Below are 17731 nucleotides of genomic sequence, written 5' to 3'. Positions count from 1 at the left end.
CCGTGGGGAACAACGACCTTGTGCAATGTTTGGAACCACCCGAGCCATACGATGTTGATAGTGGAGATGAAAATGGAGCGCTGCTGCGCAACGAACATGGTTGTTATCAGAATTCGGATGGAATCTGTTGTTGTCCCTGTCCGAGTGTCGTATATTTGTAATGGTGGAGGAGTGGAGCTCAAACGCTGGAAACTCGTCGGATTGTCATCATTCGACACAACCAAGTAGTATTATACCATATCTTCCCTGTCCACACTTGACCCCGGGTCCCCTATGTGAGCTTAAACAGCTTCCCACCCACCCCATCCCACTCTTCGTCCCATCTATGTTCGCTCTCTTTCAGCGCGCCCTCTTTCAGAGTCTCTCTTAGTCTTGTGTCGCTACCGAAGAACGTAGCCAGATGCAGAGCGAGCTCTTCAGCGCTTTGGAAGCCCAGTCCATTCACGCCCTGCTTGACGAGCTCAGGCCAGGCCTCGAACTTTCCCCACCCTACGACGGGTAGGCCTGCGCCAAACATGTCGACTACCTTCATGGGCAGGTCCACACCAGAAGACGATGTGTGTAGAGAGATTCCCAGATCAGCGGACGCGAGGAGTAGAGCATATTCGGCGTGCGAGAGCCATGCTGTCTTGATGACGACATTCAACAGCTTCTTCTGCTGGTTGAGTTCCCTGATTCTAGAAAGATAATACTCCTTCTGTGGCCCCTTTCCAGTGATGATGGCGATGATCTTGGGAAGGTAGGTTTTTGATGTACACTCGGCGGAATAGGTAACAAGAGCAGAAAGGAGAAGTGAAAAGTCCTCGTCGGCAGTCCATGATGTTGCACTGACGATGAGTTTCCAGGGCGTTTTCGGGGCCAGAGAAAGATCTGCGGCGTACTCTGCCGTTTCCGGTAGTCTAGCGAGGAACTCTTTGCGCTGTTGAGACTCGATCGGTTGGAAGATGGAGGCTGGGCGATCGTGGAGTGCTTCTGCTGTGACACCGTAGTCGGCTTTGAGCACACGGGCCATGGCGTTGGTCACAGTGATGTGATGCGATGCAGCCTTTGCAAAGATCTTCTCGTACTTTTCAGATATCTTGACGAGGGGGTGGCTGTCGCCAAGCTTCATAGCCAGGATGGTGTATCCAAAGTTGTGCCAGTCAATGACTAGGTCAGTACGTCGCAAGAAGCACACCAAGCTGGCTATGGCAAGTGTTGGTATCGAAGGTGGGTTTTGCACGAGCGTCCATCTCGCGGGCTTGGAGCGGTAACCCAGCGCGCGGTACAACGTCCAGATTTGCCAAAGGACCTTGAGAGGCGCCAGAAGGGGAAACAGAAGCTTGCTGCTCGAACGCAGGAAGCTTGGTGCTGGTGCGAGTGGGATGACCTCGATCAATGGGTTCGAGACGATGTCTGGAAGGATATCCGTTTCTTGACAGGTTTAGCAACTTGCAACAATCCAAGATTGACTTTACTGACCTTGATAGCCGATGAGAAACACTTTTCCTCCGTGCTTGGCAATGCTGAGAGCGTGATATTGCATGCGTGGCGACCGTCCAATGTCTCCCAGCACGACTACCTGCACCGAACGTCCCTGCTTCCAGTTTACAGGGTCACTCCCATCCCTTGTCTTCATTTTGATCTCTTTTCCATCTTCGCCGACAAACCTGAGCGGCTTGTCCTTGTACGGATCATACTGACTGGGCAGAGTCAACAGCAGGGCCGTGAAAAGCGTTGACAACGTGACAACAACACCCAGTACGACAGAAAAGAGGCTGCCGTCTTTGTCGGGTGAGGTATCGCCGTCGAACATTTTGGTGTTGTGTCGGGGCTGTCCAATTGCAAGGCGCCTCCGACAATCGTGGCCGCGGCGGCGTGCGTCAACGCCAAGGGTTAGCCACGGGATGCGGAGTTGGGAACCGGGGTATGACCGAAAGGGGAAGGCGCTCAATGACAGTCATGCCCATCTGTAAGACCCCTGAAACTTATTGATAGTGCTGCAAACGCGCGCCGCTATCGAAACACCAAGACGCCAAAGCGCTGCATAGTCTCGTTGCAGCGCACCCACGCCCGCACGGATTGCTCTTCCACGTTGCTTTTTCCCTCCATCACCGCCACCTCTGTTCAATTGAGCATCATTGCATTGCGAACCGGAGGGCCCCACTTGGCCGATAGCCTTCACCGAGTCAAGACCATCTCATAGCGGACCGACAAACGAACCAAGGCGACGTCGGCAGATGGCGTCGACGTATGCGCTGCCCATCGCTCCTGCCTCGCACACTCACAGCCATGGCCGCTCCTCGTCACAGTACACGCCCGACGCATACGCAAACAACTCGATGAATGCATCCTCGCCAGCCAAGGACCACGCCCACCGGCACACGCGGTCCGACATGAACGGGAATGGGCAGTTGCATGGCGCTGTGCGCTCTCCGTATGCCGAGTACAACAGCCCTGCGCACGAGCACGACCATGGACATGAGCGATCGGGCTCCAACGACTCCACATACACGCTGAAGCCCTTTTTGAATGGAAGGCCAAAAGGACGACAAAGAGGGGAATCGGACCTGGGTCGCTCACCGGCGCGGAAGGCACCTGCAGCTGGAGGATACGCCTTCTCGCCAGTGTCACCGATACAGGAGTCTCCAGCGCATCTGCCCCCGCCTCCAGTCTCTTCGTAAGACATCCTTGACATGGTCGGAATGGGCGCAGCTAATACAACACCAGGTCGTGGCTAGAACTTCCCGAGGCCCTTACTGCGCTCCTCATACCTCTACCGTACATCTTCGCCTCGTTGGCATACCCCAGCGGCGTGGGACAGACATCGAAGCTGCCCTCGATTCTATCAGAAGCCGTGTCGGACAGCGCACCCGAACTCGAATCCGCCACAGCAACAAGCAGCTTCCCATTACTACATGCGCTCGCTCTGTCATCAGCGACGCTGTTGCTGGTGGGCGTGGTAGCCAAGGTCAATTCCAGCTTACAGCCACTCGACAGGCGGAAAGACGACAAGGGCACATTCAACATCAGCAATGCGCCGAAACGCGTGGCAAGCAACGTGGTCAGCGTATTGCTGCCCTTCTACGCGTCTCTGCACCTAGGAGGAGCGAAGACGGCATTGGCTATGTTGGTCGCAGTTGCGGCTGGACTTGGTGCCTTTGACCAGAAACCAGGGAAGCACACACCGTGGGACGATGTTCGGCGGACATTGAGGACTAGAAAAGCGACATGCGGGGCCTTCTTCCTGAGCATGGCCGCAGACGTGGTGACCTCTGCGAATGTCACAGGCAGCCTGGTCGGCTATATGACGCTTCTGGTGTCGCTATTCCTAGTCCCTCCGCCTCTGCCCATAGCAGGCTGGTCGCTGATGACCGGGCCGAAGAGCCAGGACTCATACATGACTCAAAAACCGTCGCGCGCATCGCTGCCGAAGCCTTCATCAGCCTTGGTGAACAACACCGAGAACCAGCTACTCACCATTGTGTCCGGCCTTGTCCTGACCGTTACGACTATTCTGTATTCACTCGTTTCTTCTACAACCCCCTCTCTGTCGCACCACAGCTTGGCATTCTCAACTCTATCCGTTGCATCTACCACAGCGCTTGTATTTCTATCACTGCCAGCATCACTACGGAGTCAAAAACAAGTCGGATTGAGGTTGGGTGGCATCTTCATCTTCGCCCTGAGTTTCTTGGAACAAAACGGAGTTGGGCATTTCAAGCTTGTATTCCCTTGGGTTTGCGCTATGGCGATCGGAGCGGTTGGCTTTGACACTCATTCGCCCGTACCGCATACACACGATCATGGGCATGTGGGCCATACGCATCCGCATGGTCATGACCACGGGGATAGTCATGGCCATCATCTACATGGAAACCACTCCAGAATCTCGGCCTTCCTCATCGCCCGCACTAGTCCGGGCTCCATTATACATAGTGTGTTAATTGAGCGGGACTCGCGACGCATTGCGTACTTTGGTGTACTCAACCTATCCTTCATGATGGTTCAGTTCTTCTACGGCTTTGTCAGTGGCTCACTGGGGTTGCTTACGGATAGTATTCACATGCTCTTCGACTGCGCTGGACTCGCTGTGGGACTAGTAGCGGCAGTGATGAGCAAGTGGCGCCCCAACGCCCGCTTTCCATATGGCTATGGTAAAGTCGATACACTTTCTGGTTTCGCGAATGGCGTCTTTCTCTTGTAAGTCGCCGACACATGGGACTTTCCAAGCATATGCTAATCCGAACCAGGCTCGTCAGCGTAGAGATCATCTTCGATGCCTTTGAGCGCCTCTGGGAAGGTCACGAGCTCCAGCGTCTCAATGAGCTTCTGATTGTCAGTATCCTTGGTTTCATCGTCAACATCGTCGGCCTTGTAGCCTTCGGCCACGCGCACCACGGCCATGGTCATGACCACGGTCACGAAGGACACGATCATGGACATGGACACTCTCACGACAACGAAAACATGCAGGGCATCTTTCTACATATCCTCGCCGACGCACTCGGCTCTGTTGCAGTCATCATCTCGACCCTTCTTACAAAGTACTATGGGTGGTCTGGATGGGACCCCATCGCATCCAGCATCATTGCAATCCTAATCTTCCTATCAGCCATTCCGCTTGTCAAGTCGAGTGGCGCAAGACTTATGCTGAGTCTTCCAAATGATGTTGAGTACGGCATCAGGAATACCCTTGGGGAGCTGGGTACACTAAGAGGCGTCGTCGGATATGCAGTGCCCAAGTTCTGGCTTGAAGACGAAGGCGCTGCGCATGCCGAAGCACATGCTCACGAACACGCGAAAGATGACCATGACCATGACTGTGGAGGTGGAGGTGGACACAAGCATGATGACCATCCACACGAGCACCACTCCCACTCCCACTCCCACTCCCACGGCCACAACCACGACCATGGCCATGACCACAGTCATTCGCATAACCACTCTCACGATCACGGACACTCGCATTCACACTCCCATGACCATCACGACCACAACCACGACCACGATCATGCGCCCAAACAACGTCGCATTCTCGGCGTAATTCACATCATTGCTTCCCGCGCGGCAGATCTCGAAGACGTGCGGGACCGTTCACATCAGTTCCTGAAGGATCGGAACATGGATCTAGTGATACATGTAGAGAGGGAAGGCGAGGGGCGCTGTTGGTGTGGGGGTGGAGGTGAATACAAGATCAATTGATATTGGTGACATGTGGCAGTGTATGATTGAATTCTTCTCTTACGCATGCATTGTACGGTAGTATATAGGAGGTGTATAGTACGAGAATTGGATACAGCTTGTATGTCAAGACATGCAGATGAGTAATCGTAAAACTGTTCCGCAATCGTTCATTGGCTACCAGTGCCTCACCATGACACTGAAGCTGCTGCTGCAGGAACACGCTGGCTCGTTCTGAAGCTTGACTTGACCAGCGTTTCACCGCTTGAAGGCTCTGCAAGCACTGCTCTTCGGCAGGTGTATCTAGGAGGGCAGTTCGAAGCCATTGAAAAACGGCAACTTCTTGGTTGGTGCAAATAGAACTGCATTGGTCAAGTTGCCTTGATGTGTAACAGTAGTTGTTGGGTATCCTGGCCTTGGATTCGCTTAGTCGCGAAAACAAACAATCTACAGCGCAGTCGGGATTTAGCAGCCGTCACGACTCCCAGACCTGCGACCTTTTATCGTGTATGCGAGATGCGTTCGGCGTACCTACCATATCAACGTGTGAAGCTTACGTAACGTCCGGAGAGATTGGTGCGACAACGCCATGGATTCCTAAGCAATTCTATTTGGGACGACGTAGTTCTCCACATGCGCCTGCCCGCATTGTGCATATAACCCCTTCTCGGACGCAGGCTGGCCTTCTCCATGTCACTATTGCGCTCCTCTATATCCTCGCAGCTCAGGAACTTCACACGCCTCTCTACTCAAACACACATAACACCCCGATCGCACTTTCACACCTCACAGCCGTTGCTGCGCATACTTCCAGAAATGTCGGACCAAGAACCCACAGGACTGAAGGCTGACAAGGGCATTGAGCTGTTCACGTTCAGCTCACCCAATGGATACAAGGCTAGCATCCTGCTAGAGGAGCTCAAGGAGGCATATGGCAAAGAGTATACATGGCAATCGATCAACATCAGCAAGAACACACAGAAACAGCCTTGGTTCACCAAGCTTGGCCCCAATGGCCGCATTCCGTAAGCAACGACACCTTGCGAGTCATGTGTGAGGCTTGTACTAACATTGTGCTCCTCTCCCCAGTGTCATTGTCGACCACGACCAGGGTGGCTTCGCCGTCCAAGAGAGCCTCGCAATCCTTACCTACCTGACGCGCCACTACGACCCCGAGCACAAGTTCAGCTTCTCGGATCCTCTCGACATTTCGCGCGCAGAGCAATGGATGGCCTGGCAACAGGGTGGCCTGGGCCCGATGCAAGGCCAGGCCAACCACTTCAACCGTTTCGCAAAGGAGCGCATCCCCTACGGCATGCAGCGTTACGTCGGCGAAACCGAGCGTCTTGCCGGCGTGCTTGACACGGCTCTGGCCAAGTCCGACTACCTCGTAGGCAATAAGTACAGCATTGCGGATATTGCCAGCTTTGGTTGGATCAACATGATTTGCATCGCCGGTGTAGACTTGGATCAATTTCCGAACCTGAAGAAGTGGTGGGAGCGCATACATGCACGGCCTGCCGTTCGGCGGGGCTTGGAGGTTCCGAACAAGAGCCCGTATGGAAACGAGGCCTACCTACAAAAGTTGAAGGACGAGCCTGAGTTTGCGGAGCAGGAACGCAAGGTTATGGAGCAGATCAAGGCGGCCAAGGAGCAATATGGATACAAGTATTCCAGCCCTTGAAGACGAGGACAAGTCCTCTGGTGCAATGAGTGATTGTCTGGGAGCTGAATACGACTTGCGGGCGATGAATGCCCCTCCAGAATAAGACAATGTTACTCTTCTCATACCTGTTTGTGCCATCGCGGACAGGTCTTGAAACAACGAGGTTCCAGTGCCGAAACTGTCAACATGTCACTCCAGTCCAAATGTCACTTTTGATACGCTGTCGTGTGCGACAGCAAGGCCATGTCAGACTTCGTGGTTGCGTTTCATGTCACCAGTTGCTAGACAATTGTTAGCCAATCGCGCTGTGGCATACCCCTGCCGTGAATGTAACGCTACTCGGGCGCCAACGACGTTAGCGCCTCGAAACAGGGTCACCAGATCTTCAACCACACGTTCACAGCGCGCGCTGAAAGCACCATCGGGCGCCAACGCATGGCTGTAAAGGGTGGCTAGTGTAACAATGCATCGCGCAAGGAGATTCAAAAGAGATGCGAGAGCAAGGTGAATGATGCATCTCCAACGCATTCTGCCTTTCCTATCGCGTGTTCACTCTGCGTCACCGTCGTCGGCTTTGACAGTCGCGACAATCCCTTGTTGATTCTATTTCACCGCGTCTTACCCGTCCGTCTTTCTGATAACGCAATACCCCTTTTGCCGTGTGTTTCTAGTCAGCCTTACCCCTTCCTTTTTGCCGATCCTTCCAATGTTTGCACCAAAGCAGCATAACCGCATGCACAAATTTGATTGAACCCTGGAAGCCACATCCCACCCCACGTGCCAGTTGCTATCAAGGGTCGGAATACTACGTCATCGATCTTGGAAGGCAGAGAAGGAAGCAGTAACACAGTCACGACCCCGAGAAACAAGGACACTGTGCGCCAACAAAGTTTATTTTTTTGCACGACGCAAAGTTACAACGACGTTAGTCCTGTTCACAGTACGAAAAGGAGTTGTCAACTACTACAGCTTCGCACTATTTCTTCCCTGCTCTTCCCACGACGACCTCACCAACCACCCATACTCCCAAGCTCCCAAGGATCCCTACGAGACAACCAAAGAACCAAGACCGCGCACGACGTACAAACCGAGTAATCTCACAAACCCGTTCTCCGCATCAAAAAAAAAACGTAAGAATTTATCCATCACTTTAAACATACCCACATCGAAACACCGAGCCCAGCTGACCCACACAATGCTCAGTTTCCTAGCAAAAATGGGCTTCAAATTCCTCTCACGTAGCAGCATGCGGGGCGAGAAAGCCACCCTAGGCACCTCTCTCGGGGCCACCCTCACCCCAGCGCTCATCCTGCGCATCACCCTCCGCTTCTTCCAATTCGTCATGGGCCTCACCGTCATCGGTCTCTACGCCGTCGACCTCGACAACGCGCGCAAGCAAGGCAAATACGTAGACTCGAAATGGGTGTGGGCCGTTGTGTGCGGTACACTTGGCGCTGTGTGCTCTCTGCTGCTCATCCTGCTCAAGTCGTGGTTCTTTTTTGGCGTCGACGCGCTCGTCTTCTTGTGTTATCTTGTTGCGTTTGGTATTTTTGGGAACATGTTTATTGGCGAGAGGCCAGAGGGGAATAAGGGGATTATCAGGATGAAGAATGCGGTTTGGGTGCTGTTGACGAATATGCTGCTTTGGTTGGTTTCGGCGAGTGTGGGGGCTTTCATGTTCTGGAGGACGAGGAAGGCAAGGACTACACATACTGGCCGTGCTAACCAGCACCCGTAAACCCCTTCTTTCTACTCCCTTCCGCCGCGTTTTGGGACTGGAGGATCTAGACAGGTTTGCTAACTGGATTTGTGGTCATTTTCCAGATCCGGTTCAGCATTGAAATCGACGTCTCACACGGCAACGACGCGTCTTGGCTCCACGGGTCCAAGACGGTCGCTTAGGGGCCGCCGTCGTCCTCGTCAAGATCAAGAGCTTGCTCCAGCGTGGAGGAGACACCGACCGACTCTCAAAGTGCTTTTGTCTCGGATGCGCTGCGTCCCATGCCCCTCTTGGACTCGACGCACCCAATCAATTATTCCCAGAGTTTCCTTCCTCGTCCTGCGATGCCCTGTGCGACTTGTTGCAAACCCCAGCATCATGTTTCGGCTGGTCGCAGCCAGCAGCGCAGCGTTTCTTCGCCAGCACCGACCATGTCCACGTCCCCACCCACGTACCACACCAACCCCTCCACCGTTGCATGTACCGCAGTATCTGCAGTAGGCGAGGAAAGAGTCGATTCTGGGGAAGTGGATCACATCCCCGCAGACTCTTTCCAGACCTGGCTTTCCCATTTTCCTGATCATTCGATACCCTCTGTTTTTCGCCAACTGCTGTCTTGAGCGACGCTATTGTTTCTGTTTTTGTTGTCAGGCCTGGATTCTAGTCAAGTAGTAGTTTAGTTAGCGCAATCACTGAATGTTTCCACCGAATGTCGTTGACATGTTGAACACAATATTGTGATCTCTAGCCGGCCATGTACAGTTGAAGATACCTCCACTTGAGAGTGGACAAGCAATGTAGGTCATCAATAGACATTCCCAATGTGGTATGGTCTGACCACACCAACAAAGGTCATAGGTCTAGAGTATAAGAAACGTATCTTCTTCCAACTTTGTTGAGCATTAAGGGATGCACAGCTGTATAAAAGATGTCGCAAATGATGTGCGAAACCCCATTGATCAGATTACTTCACCTCAGAAATATCATCATCGCCGAGCATGGAAGTAATTCGCTGTCTCAGTCATGGCATAACATCACGCAGCAGGTAGTCATAAAGTGTTTGTCAAGAAGTTTATTGGTATCTTGTGGCCATTAATTCATGGTACTATCATAACCAGGCGAGAGTCGCAGTGCTCATCGCTCATAACCCATAGTGGTATCGTTCTGAATCTTGCAGATGTTAGAATCCATCATTTGTGCAGAAGACAAGCCGAAAACATACCGAAGAGAAATGTCGAACCAGTGCTCAAGTACTCAGTACTTAGATGGAGCGCTTGTTGGCCTCGGCGGAACCCTCGTGCTTCTCCTGGTTGAGCTTCTCACCAGCAGCGTTGAGAGCACCGGAGGCACGGTCGGTGAGAGAGTCCTGGCCGGGGACGTTGCCCTTGGCCTGCTCCTTGTTGGCCTCCTTCTTGGTCTCGGCGGCGGAGCCCTGGACAGTCTCGGAGACGTAGTTGGCGGCGTTCTTGACAGAGTTGACAGCCTGGCCGACGATGCCCTCGTTGGGAGTGTTGGCGTTGGGAGCAGACATTTTGAGTGGTTGGGTGGTTGGTTGGTTGGTTGGTTTGAAAGAAGTGGAATGTAGTAGAGGAGTTGAAGGCTTGATGTGTGATGAAGGAAGCAAAGGGAGCCGGGCGTGAGGGTATTTATGTAGAGTGAGAGGGGTAGGAGAGAGAGGCTAGTGGAGGGCTGAGCGCTAGACGCGAATGCAGCACAAACAAACATACGTCACTGTTTGGGTGCTTGGAGAGTGACGTCACAGGGAAGGAAGCTGTGGGTGAGGGGGCCAGACCACGCAAGCGCGGGCAAACACCCGCAGCTACGAACCATCACATGCAACGCACAAGCCCAGGGAAGAGGGTGGCACTTTTTGCAAATCCCGCTGTCGATCGTGATTCTCATGCGTATCGCGTCATGGGCGATTCGCTTTCTCATCTGGCATTCGCTGTGTGCCTGAAAGATGCCCCTCTATTGCCCCGCTGGTGACGTCAGGCTACGGACCGCGGCTTGCATCAAGTCTGGGTCGAAGGTAGCTGCCTAACAAAGCACGCAAACGCTTGCCGCAAACAAGGACAGTCTTGAATGTCACGCGCTCGTGTTTCAGCCCGAGGGTACGCGGTTGCTGTAGGCATGCAGGGCCGGATAAGTTCCATCGGTGTCGGTTCCGGAAGGTGCTCGTTCCCGGAAGGGGGGTTACTCCGCTGCACATGAAGCATACTATGGTCCTGCAAGCAGACAGATTGCCCGTACGCAGACAGCCAACACGTCATGTGCCGACCTCATCGAGATGTCTCCGTCCGCATTGACCTGCCAGCTTCGCCAAGTGGGGGCAACAGGCGAGGACAGGTGTACTTTGTTGCGTCCGTGCCGGCGTCTGGACTGCATGTACAACAACTTTGACTTTCGTACGAACCGCCACCAGAAACCTCACGGGACCCAATGGCCACTTCAGAACACGCAGAACGAGCCAGGACAGCCATGATGAACGGAAATTAATTGCCGCTGTGGGCGGATAATCTAATACCTCTATGGTACCAAAAATCTAAACCGAGAAACTTGGAATCAACGGTACGGATCGAGTCATGACAGTACCTGTACCAGCAAGCCCACTGCCACTCGTGCAGTCGTCCGTCGTAGGGTATCGTAACTTAAAGGATGGTGCAATGCGGTCGGTGTCCCTTGCGCTTGGGTCTTCCAGTATGCGTCCGCGACCTCGGACCAGGCCTCGGTGAGTCTGGTGGGGCCATGCGCGACCGTTCCTGTTGATCTTTGCGGATGATTTGCCTGCAGAGGTCGACAAAGGCCTCATCCACGTTTGCTCTTCTCCGAGCACTGGTTTCAAAGTACGGTATATTCCACTCACGCGAGATTGCAAAGGCTCGTGGGCGCGGCACTGCGCGGTCTTCTTCTAGATCTGACTTGTTGCCGATGAGGACCATGGGAACGTTGCTATCTTCCTTTATTCGTCGTATCTGCTCCCGAAGCTCTGCCAATTCCCAGAACGAAGACGCCGACGTTATGCTGAAGACCAGAAGGAACCCTTGACCGGTTTTCATGTATAGCTCCCTGTCGGGTGTGTAAGTCTCTAGAGTTGCAATGAACCTCGGACGGTGTGTTACCTCATGGCAGCTACTTGAGGTTAGTCGTGCGTTCTGGGCGCATGGGGCAGCTGACAAGACTTACTGAATTGCTCGGTGCCGGCAGTATCTAGAATCTCCAAGATGACATGGCGGCCCTGGACGAGTGGGTCAGCAACAGGGTAGCGGGAGCGAGGGCAACTTTGAAGCAGACGCACGTCAACATCAAGCACCTTCCGGTACGAGTCTTCGATGGTGGGATCATAACTCTCTATCCAGACATTCTGCACGAATTGCGCTTTGAAGGGGTCAGCATTCTGTAACCATGGCGAGCACTCGAGGCGGTAACCTTACCTGTTAGGCAGCTCTTTCCGACTCCACCTGTAGCGCCACCGTCGTCAGCTGTCTTGTAGTCGCTGGTCGTGTCTAACTAGCTTACCAGAACCAAGGACGACTATGTGGTACTCGCGTTGCGACATGCTGTGGATGTGCGTGAGCGAGCAGCTGGCTGCGAGGCCAGGAGGAAAATTGACGAGAGAGGTGCTCCTCGCCTTCTGTGGCGGTGTGTGCCACAGAGGGACGAGCGGCTCAAAATCGCCGTCGTCTGGCAGAGGCTAGGCGGTCACAGTCGCTGTGCTGCTTGGACACTGCGTCTGTACCAGCGAGCTGAGTCGGGGCGGTGCGCGTCGTACTGCGCTCTGGGCCAACCACACTCGTCAGCGCATGTATTCTTAAATCAAGCTGCGCCCAATCAGAGAAAAGCTGCCTTGGACGCATCAATCAACGAGGCCATCGGAGCAGACCGAGTGCATGCATGCGCGGGCGAGTTTGTGTAACTCACCTGTTTGACGCGCGAGGTTGGGGGGCTGGGGCAGATTTTTCCGTCACGTGAAGGTCGAGGTGGGAGAGGGAAACGGCGTCGCGATAATCAGGGAGCAGTCGAGAAGAAGGTAGCGAAGGGCACATGCATGCAGTAGACTTGGTAGGGCTTAGCAGGAGATATGCCAGGTGTTCGGCTCTGGGGTGCAGCCCGTACAGCCCGTAATTATGCCAAAAAAAAAACAAAGCGCCGAGATGCTGCGAGAGGGAAGGAGACGAAGACGTCGTGGCCAGTCGCGAAACGAAGCCAGGACGTCGGTCGGGACAAGCTCCAATCTATGATAGCGTGGTCCTGGCATCGAGTCGTGCACAAGAAGGGTTCGCAAGGCTGTCGAGCAGGCATCTTGTCGACGTAATAATGGCCCATGGAGGCGACCCGGTTCCCCGACGCCGCCTCCAACTGAGTCGTGAAGAGGCTGGGCTGGCGGTGCCATGTTCCATGTTCCATGTTCCATGTGCCAAGGCTAGGGAGCAGGGCATGCAATCAGGGTCCCGTGATCCGGAGCAGGCTGTCTGGGCACGTGCATCAGGGCACTGCAGAGGTGAGTGATGTGAGGCCGACACATGGTGGAGAGTAGCCGAACGACGACGACGACGACGCCAACGACGAGCTGCAATTCCACCCGACCATGCGTTTCCATGCGGCCATTGCCCTTGCAGCATGTCTCGCCCCGGCAGCTGCTATTTTCGAGGACGACGCCTATCACATTGACTTCCACTATGCGCTGCTAGGCCTTCCCGCGCCAGAGGCCACCTTCTTCCAGAAGCCCTATGCGGGCTCCAAGGCGTCTCTGTTATACTCCATCTCGCAGAACCACACCATCGGCGCCATCAACCCAAAGGACGGCGCATTGGTGTGGCGACAGCACTTGGCCTCGCAGCCGGGCCAAAAAGGACACCTGCGCTCAGGAAACGAGCAGGATACCGTCATCAGCGCTGTGGGAAACCGCGTAACGGCATGGAGCGCCTCGGATGGCCGGCTCGTGTGGGAGACTAGCGTCGAGGGCGCCGCAGTCGAGGATCTCGAGATACTCGAGCAGGAAGATGGCATGACCATCAGCGCGGCCAAAGACGCCATTGTCCTCACTGCCGACGGCAGCAGCAGTGTCAAGAGGCTTGATGGCAAGACTGGCCGTGCCAAGTGGACCTTTGAGGATACAAGGTGCATATCCCAATCAATTGACATGTTCCAAACACTGACTTGTTCACAGCGGAGATACGCCCTTCCAGGTCTCGACCTCGCCCACCACCATCTACTACATCGCGCTCCACACGCCCCTGCTCGGAGGCTCCAAGCTCCGAGTCACGTCCCTCAACCCCATTACCGGCAAGAAGGTCGACCAGTACACCCTCAACTCCGACACCGAGATATCCGCGCGCGACCGCATCCTGTTCGCCGGAGCCAACACAGCTGCCCCACTGCTGGCGTGGACCGACAAGGCGAACAAGGTGCTGAAGGTGAACATTATCGGCTCCAAGGCTGTGTCGTCCTTTAACACGCCAGGGGACGAGGTTGTAGAGAAAATTGTCCTGCATGCTCCCAACCACGTCAACTCGCTCGCCCATTTCCTCGTCGAATACCAAACCGCCGTCGGTCATTCCGCCGAAGTATACCACGTCGACCTCAACAAGCAAACCATCTCCAAGGCCTACAGCCTCCCAGAGCTAAAGACCAAAGGAACGTTTGCTACAAGCACATCCGACGCCAACGTCTACTTCACCAGACTTACCGAAGACGAGACTACCGTCTTCTCTTCTGTTTCGCACGGTGTGTTGGGTCGCTGGAATATCAAAGGCTCCCCGGCGCTTGCGGGCGCCTTTCCTGTGCATGGCCAGTCTGAGGTTGTCCTCAAGTCTGGCGTCGCTAGCGCTGTACGGTCGGCTGTTTTGTACTCCAACGGGCAGTGGGCACTCCTGCGAAACGATGAAATTGCCTGGACCCGGCCCGAGTTTTTGTCTGGAACTGTCTCCGCGGTCTGGGCTGCCCTCCCTGAGGAGGAAGCCCTGGCACAAGCACTTGCCGATGAGAGCCACCGTAACCTCGTCTCCGCTTACATCCACCGTGTGCAGAGGCATGTTGAAGATCTAAAGTACTTCCCAGACTGGGCGCAGAGCATTCCCCAGCGCCTTTTGGGTAGTGTGGTTGGCAAGCCCAAGGAGACGACAGTTGACGACATACAACAAGATGCTTTTGGCTTCCACAAACTGGTTGTCGTCGCCACTAAGACGGGTCGCCTCGCTGCCCTCGATGTTGGATCGCGAGGCAAGATCATGTGGAACGTGGACCTTGGCCAGTTTGCGCCTGATACAAGCTTCCAAAACCCGACTCTAAAGGCCCACAGTGGCTACGTCGAACTGAGAGATGCTAGCTTCCAGGGCTCGCTGTTCATCAATTCGACAACTGGTGGACTCATCTCTGCCGACAAGATCAAGGTTGAGGTTCCGCTCGCTGCCAAGGGACAAGAGCTTGTTGCTTTTACCTTGGTTGATGGTACCCTGAAAGGCTATCTGGAAAGCAAGCCTAGTTCCGAACCAGTATGGAGTTTCACGCCACCTGCTGGGGAGAAGATAACTAGCTACGTCGCCCGACCAGTCAAGGATCCCGTTGCGTCCATTGGTAAAGTGCTAGGAGACAGGAGGGTACTATACAAGTACCTGAACCCCAACCTTGTCCTAGTCACGGCAGTCGTTGACTCTGCGCGGTCTGCTTCCATCTACCTGATTGACTCTGCATCCGGACAAGTACTACACACCATGTCACACAACGACGTTGATACTACAAGACCCATTCCGGCGACTGTCTCGGAGAACTGGTTCGCATACGCGCTGACTATTGATGGTGCATCCGGCGCTTCATCTCGCGGCTACCAGCTCGTCGTTTCTGATCTTTACGAGTCTCCTCTCCCTGACGACAGGGGACCATTGGGCGCTGCATCTAACGCTTCCACTGTGCAACCCTCTGGCTCGAGTGGAGATGCCGTCAAGCCTTATGTAATATCTCAGAGCTTCCAGGTACCCACAGAGATTACACACATGAGTGTCACGCAGACCAGGCAGGGCATTACCAGTCGCGAGCTCCTCGTTACTGCACCCGCAGTCAATGCTATAATTGGTATTCCACGAACGGTCATTGATCCTCGCCGACCAGTTGGGCGTGATCCTACTGCGCAAGAGGCTTCTGAAGGTCTCGTCAAGTATACGCCCGTTATCAACTTCGACCCGAAGTGGCATCTTACCCACAAGTACGAAGTCCTGGGTATCGAAAACATCATCACGAGCGAGAGCGGAATTGAAAGTACCAGTCTGGTCTTTGCCTATGGCTTAGATATCTTTGGCACGCGAGTTGCACCCAGTTTTGCCTTTGACATCTTGGGCAAGGGCTTTAACAAGATTTCCATGCTTCTTACTGTTGTTGGATTATTTGTTGGAGTTTTGTTCGTCGCACCTTTGGTAAGTTCATGCAATTTTCACTTTTTAAGTGTATTTGTGCATCACAAAGCGTACTGACAACCTCTCTAGGTTAAGCGTAAGCAGATTAACACCATGTGGACAATGTGATCGACTACCAAAACACGGCCCTCTTAAAGATTAAGCATTGAAGGCATCCCAGTCTCTAGAAGACTCAACTACATATACACACCCCAGGGTCTGAAGCTGCTGAACAGCGCTGACCTAGTAGTCGTCGCCACCAGCGCGGCCCTACTGCACGTCTCTAATTGAGACCTCTCGTACCTTAGACGGTGCATGTAGAAAAATACAATCATGTCAGGTCAAATTCACTACCTATCAATTTGTAATGTATGACGGCTGCATCCGAATATAAGTAATGATTTACGTCCGTTTATTTCCATGCAGGGGAATTTCAAAGCCGTTTTGCCCAATAACGTGGGGCGTTGATGTAGCGAAGAAATAGTGGGTGGATACGCGCGCTATGTGGTAGAGGCTAACGTCACGGTGTGTAATGAACTATTTCCGTAATGAACGGAGATAAGGACGTCAACTGACTTTTTGTTGCAATGATGCAAGTGCCGTGGTGGGACACCGACGTGCACATGGCTGTGTATAGATGTATATATTTGAGCCGCCCTCTGTGCTGCTAACGCGAACAAGAGTATTGCACGACACTTGCAGTCTACATCAACATCTGCTACGACCAACGAAACAAAGACCTAGAGACGAACTCGCCTCTCAGCAAGAAGCACTTCAAATATCTTCTTATCAAGTTCATATCGACCTGCACGCATCAGAACAGAATCATGGCGGACCAAAAGCGCTACACCAATAAACTAGAAAGATCACGCATCCTAGTGATTGGCGGAACATCAGGACTTGGCTACAGCGTAGCAGAAGCCTGCCTCGAAAACGGAGCGTTGGTAACCATCAGTTCGTCAAACAAGTCACGCGTGGACAGTGCCGTATCCAAACTCAAGGATGCCTACCCGTCAGCAGCCGACTCCAGCAATCCCCGCATCTGGGGTCTCACCGTCGACCTAGGAAAACCAGACACACTGGACCAAGAACTAAAGACGCTTTTGGACAAGACAGTAAGCAGTATGCCAGAGGGAAAACTCGACCACGTCGTCTACACCGCAGGCGACAAGCTAGCAGAGATGAACCTACGCGACATGACAATGTCCAACATCCTGGCCGCCGGCCAACTCCGTTTCTTCGCCCCTCTCCTCCTCGCAAAGCACCTGCCCGACTACCTCGTCCAGTCGTACAAATCCTCCTACACCATCACCACGGGCGCCGTGTCCGAGAAGCCGATTCCCAACTGGAGCGTCGTCGGCTCCTATGCGGGGGGTGGGCACTCGATGGTGCGCGGTCTAGCGCTCGATATGAAACCTGTTCGTGTGAATGGTGTGAATCCTGGAGCGGTGGAGACAGAACTTTGGGACCATTATCCGCAGGAGCAGAGGAAGGCAATTATGGAAGCTATGGAGGGGAAGATGGCGACGGGGAGGGTGGGGAGACCGGAGGATGTGGCGGAGACGTATTTGGGGTTGCTGAGAGATTATAATGCTGATGGGTTTATGGTGAGGACGGATGGTGGTGGGTTGTTGATGTGAGTAGAGTGGAATTCACTAAAGTAGATCATGTCCTGTATGTCATGGAATGGAACTAGAAGGTATCCGCAAGGGTTGCATGATAGTGTATATCTTCAACCACGTTGCCGCTCTAATTGGTCACGCTATACAAGGGAAATATTAAATGCCACCCCTATAG

The 17731-nt window shown here is 53.8% G+C and overlaps 7 protein-coding genes across 7 annotated transcripts; 4 read left to right on the top strand and 3 right to left on the bottom strand.

Moving 5' to 3' along the window:
• Window positions 1-271: 271 nt before the first annotated feature.
• Window positions 272-1795, bottom strand: ACET3X_003663 (uncharacterized protein; the record flags this gene model as incomplete). The annotated part of the gene is made up of 2 exons (XM_069448963.1): window positions 272-1413; window positions 1462-1795. 2 exons carry the CDS (start codon window positions 1793-1795, stop codon window positions 272-274), a joined length of 1476 nt encoding a protein of 491 aa, XP_069310210.1.
• A 580-nt stretch (window positions 1796-2375) lies between these two features.
• ACET3X_003662 (uncharacterized protein) lies at window positions 2376-5184 on the top strand (the record flags this gene model as incomplete). The annotated part of the gene is made up of 4 exons (XM_069448962.1): window positions 2376-2659; window positions 2710-3961; window positions 3992-4182; window positions 4233-5184. The coding sequence occupies 4 exons, from the start codon at window positions 2376-2378 to the stop codon at window positions 5182-5184; spliced, it is 2679 nt and encodes an 892-aa protein (XP_069310209.1).
• Window positions 5185-5979: 795 nt separating this feature from the next.
• Window positions 5980-8040, top strand: ACET3X_003661 (uncharacterized protein; the record flags this gene model as incomplete). Its single annotated transcript, XM_069448961.1, has 5 exons — window positions 5980-6188; window positions 6253-6831; window positions 7680-7705; window positions 7759-7959; window positions 8033-8040. The coding sequence occupies 5 exons, from the start codon at window positions 5980-5982 to the stop codon at window positions 8038-8040; spliced, it is 1023 nt and encodes a 340-aa protein (XP_069310208.1).
• A 1643-nt stretch (window positions 8041-9683) lies between these two features.
• ACET3X_003660 (uncharacterized protein) lies at window positions 9684-10080 on the bottom strand (the record flags this gene model as incomplete). The annotated part of the gene is made up of 3 exons (XM_069448960.1): window positions 9684-9719; window positions 9772-9794; window positions 9873-10080. 3 exons carry the CDS (start codon window positions 10078-10080, stop codon window positions 9684-9686), a joined length of 267 nt encoding a protein of 88 aa, XP_069310207.1.
• Window positions 10081-11046: 966 nt separating this feature from the next.
• Window positions 11047-12105, bottom strand: ACET3X_003659 (uncharacterized protein; the record flags this gene model as incomplete). Its single annotated transcript, XM_069448959.1, has 5 exons — window positions 11047-11615; window positions 11729-11784; window positions 11845-11924; window positions 11981-12007; window positions 12066-12105. The coding sequence occupies 5 exons, from the start codon at window positions 12103-12105 to the stop codon at window positions 11198-11200; spliced, it is 621 nt and encodes a 206-aa protein (XP_069310206.1). The 3' UTR covers window positions 11047-11197.
• Window positions 12106-13061: 956 nt separating this feature from the next.
• ACET3X_003658 (uncharacterized protein) lies at window positions 13062-16309 on the top strand. The gene is made up of 3 exons (XM_069448958.1): window positions 13062-13667; window positions 13717-15955; window positions 16025-16309. The coding sequence occupies exons 1-3, from the start codon at window positions 13135-13137 to the stop codon at window positions 16061-16063; spliced, it is 2811 nt and encodes a 936-aa protein (XP_069310205.1). The 5' UTR covers window positions 13062-13134; the 3' UTR covers window positions 16064-16309.
• A 452-nt stretch (window positions 16310-16761) lies between these two features.
• ACET3X_003657 (uncharacterized protein) lies at window positions 16762-17574 on the top strand (the record flags this gene model as incomplete). The annotated part of the gene is made up of 1 exon (XM_069448956.1): window positions 16762-17574. The coding sequence occupies one exon, from the start codon at window positions 16762-16764 to the stop codon at window positions 17572-17574; it is 813 nt and encodes a 270-aa protein (XP_069310204.1).
• Between the last annotated feature and the right edge of the window lie 157 nt (window positions 17575-17731).

This window comes from Alternaria dauci, chromosome 2 (genome assembly GCF_042100115.1).
Source record: "Alternaria dauci strain A2016 chromosome 2, whole genome shotgun sequence".
Classification (NCBI taxonomy): Eukaryota; Fungi; Ascomycota; class Dothideomycetes; order Pleosporales; family Pleosporaceae; genus Alternaria; species Alternaria dauci.
Note: the sequence above shows the minus strand (reverse complement) of the source record. Positions and strands in the feature narration are given on the sequence as shown.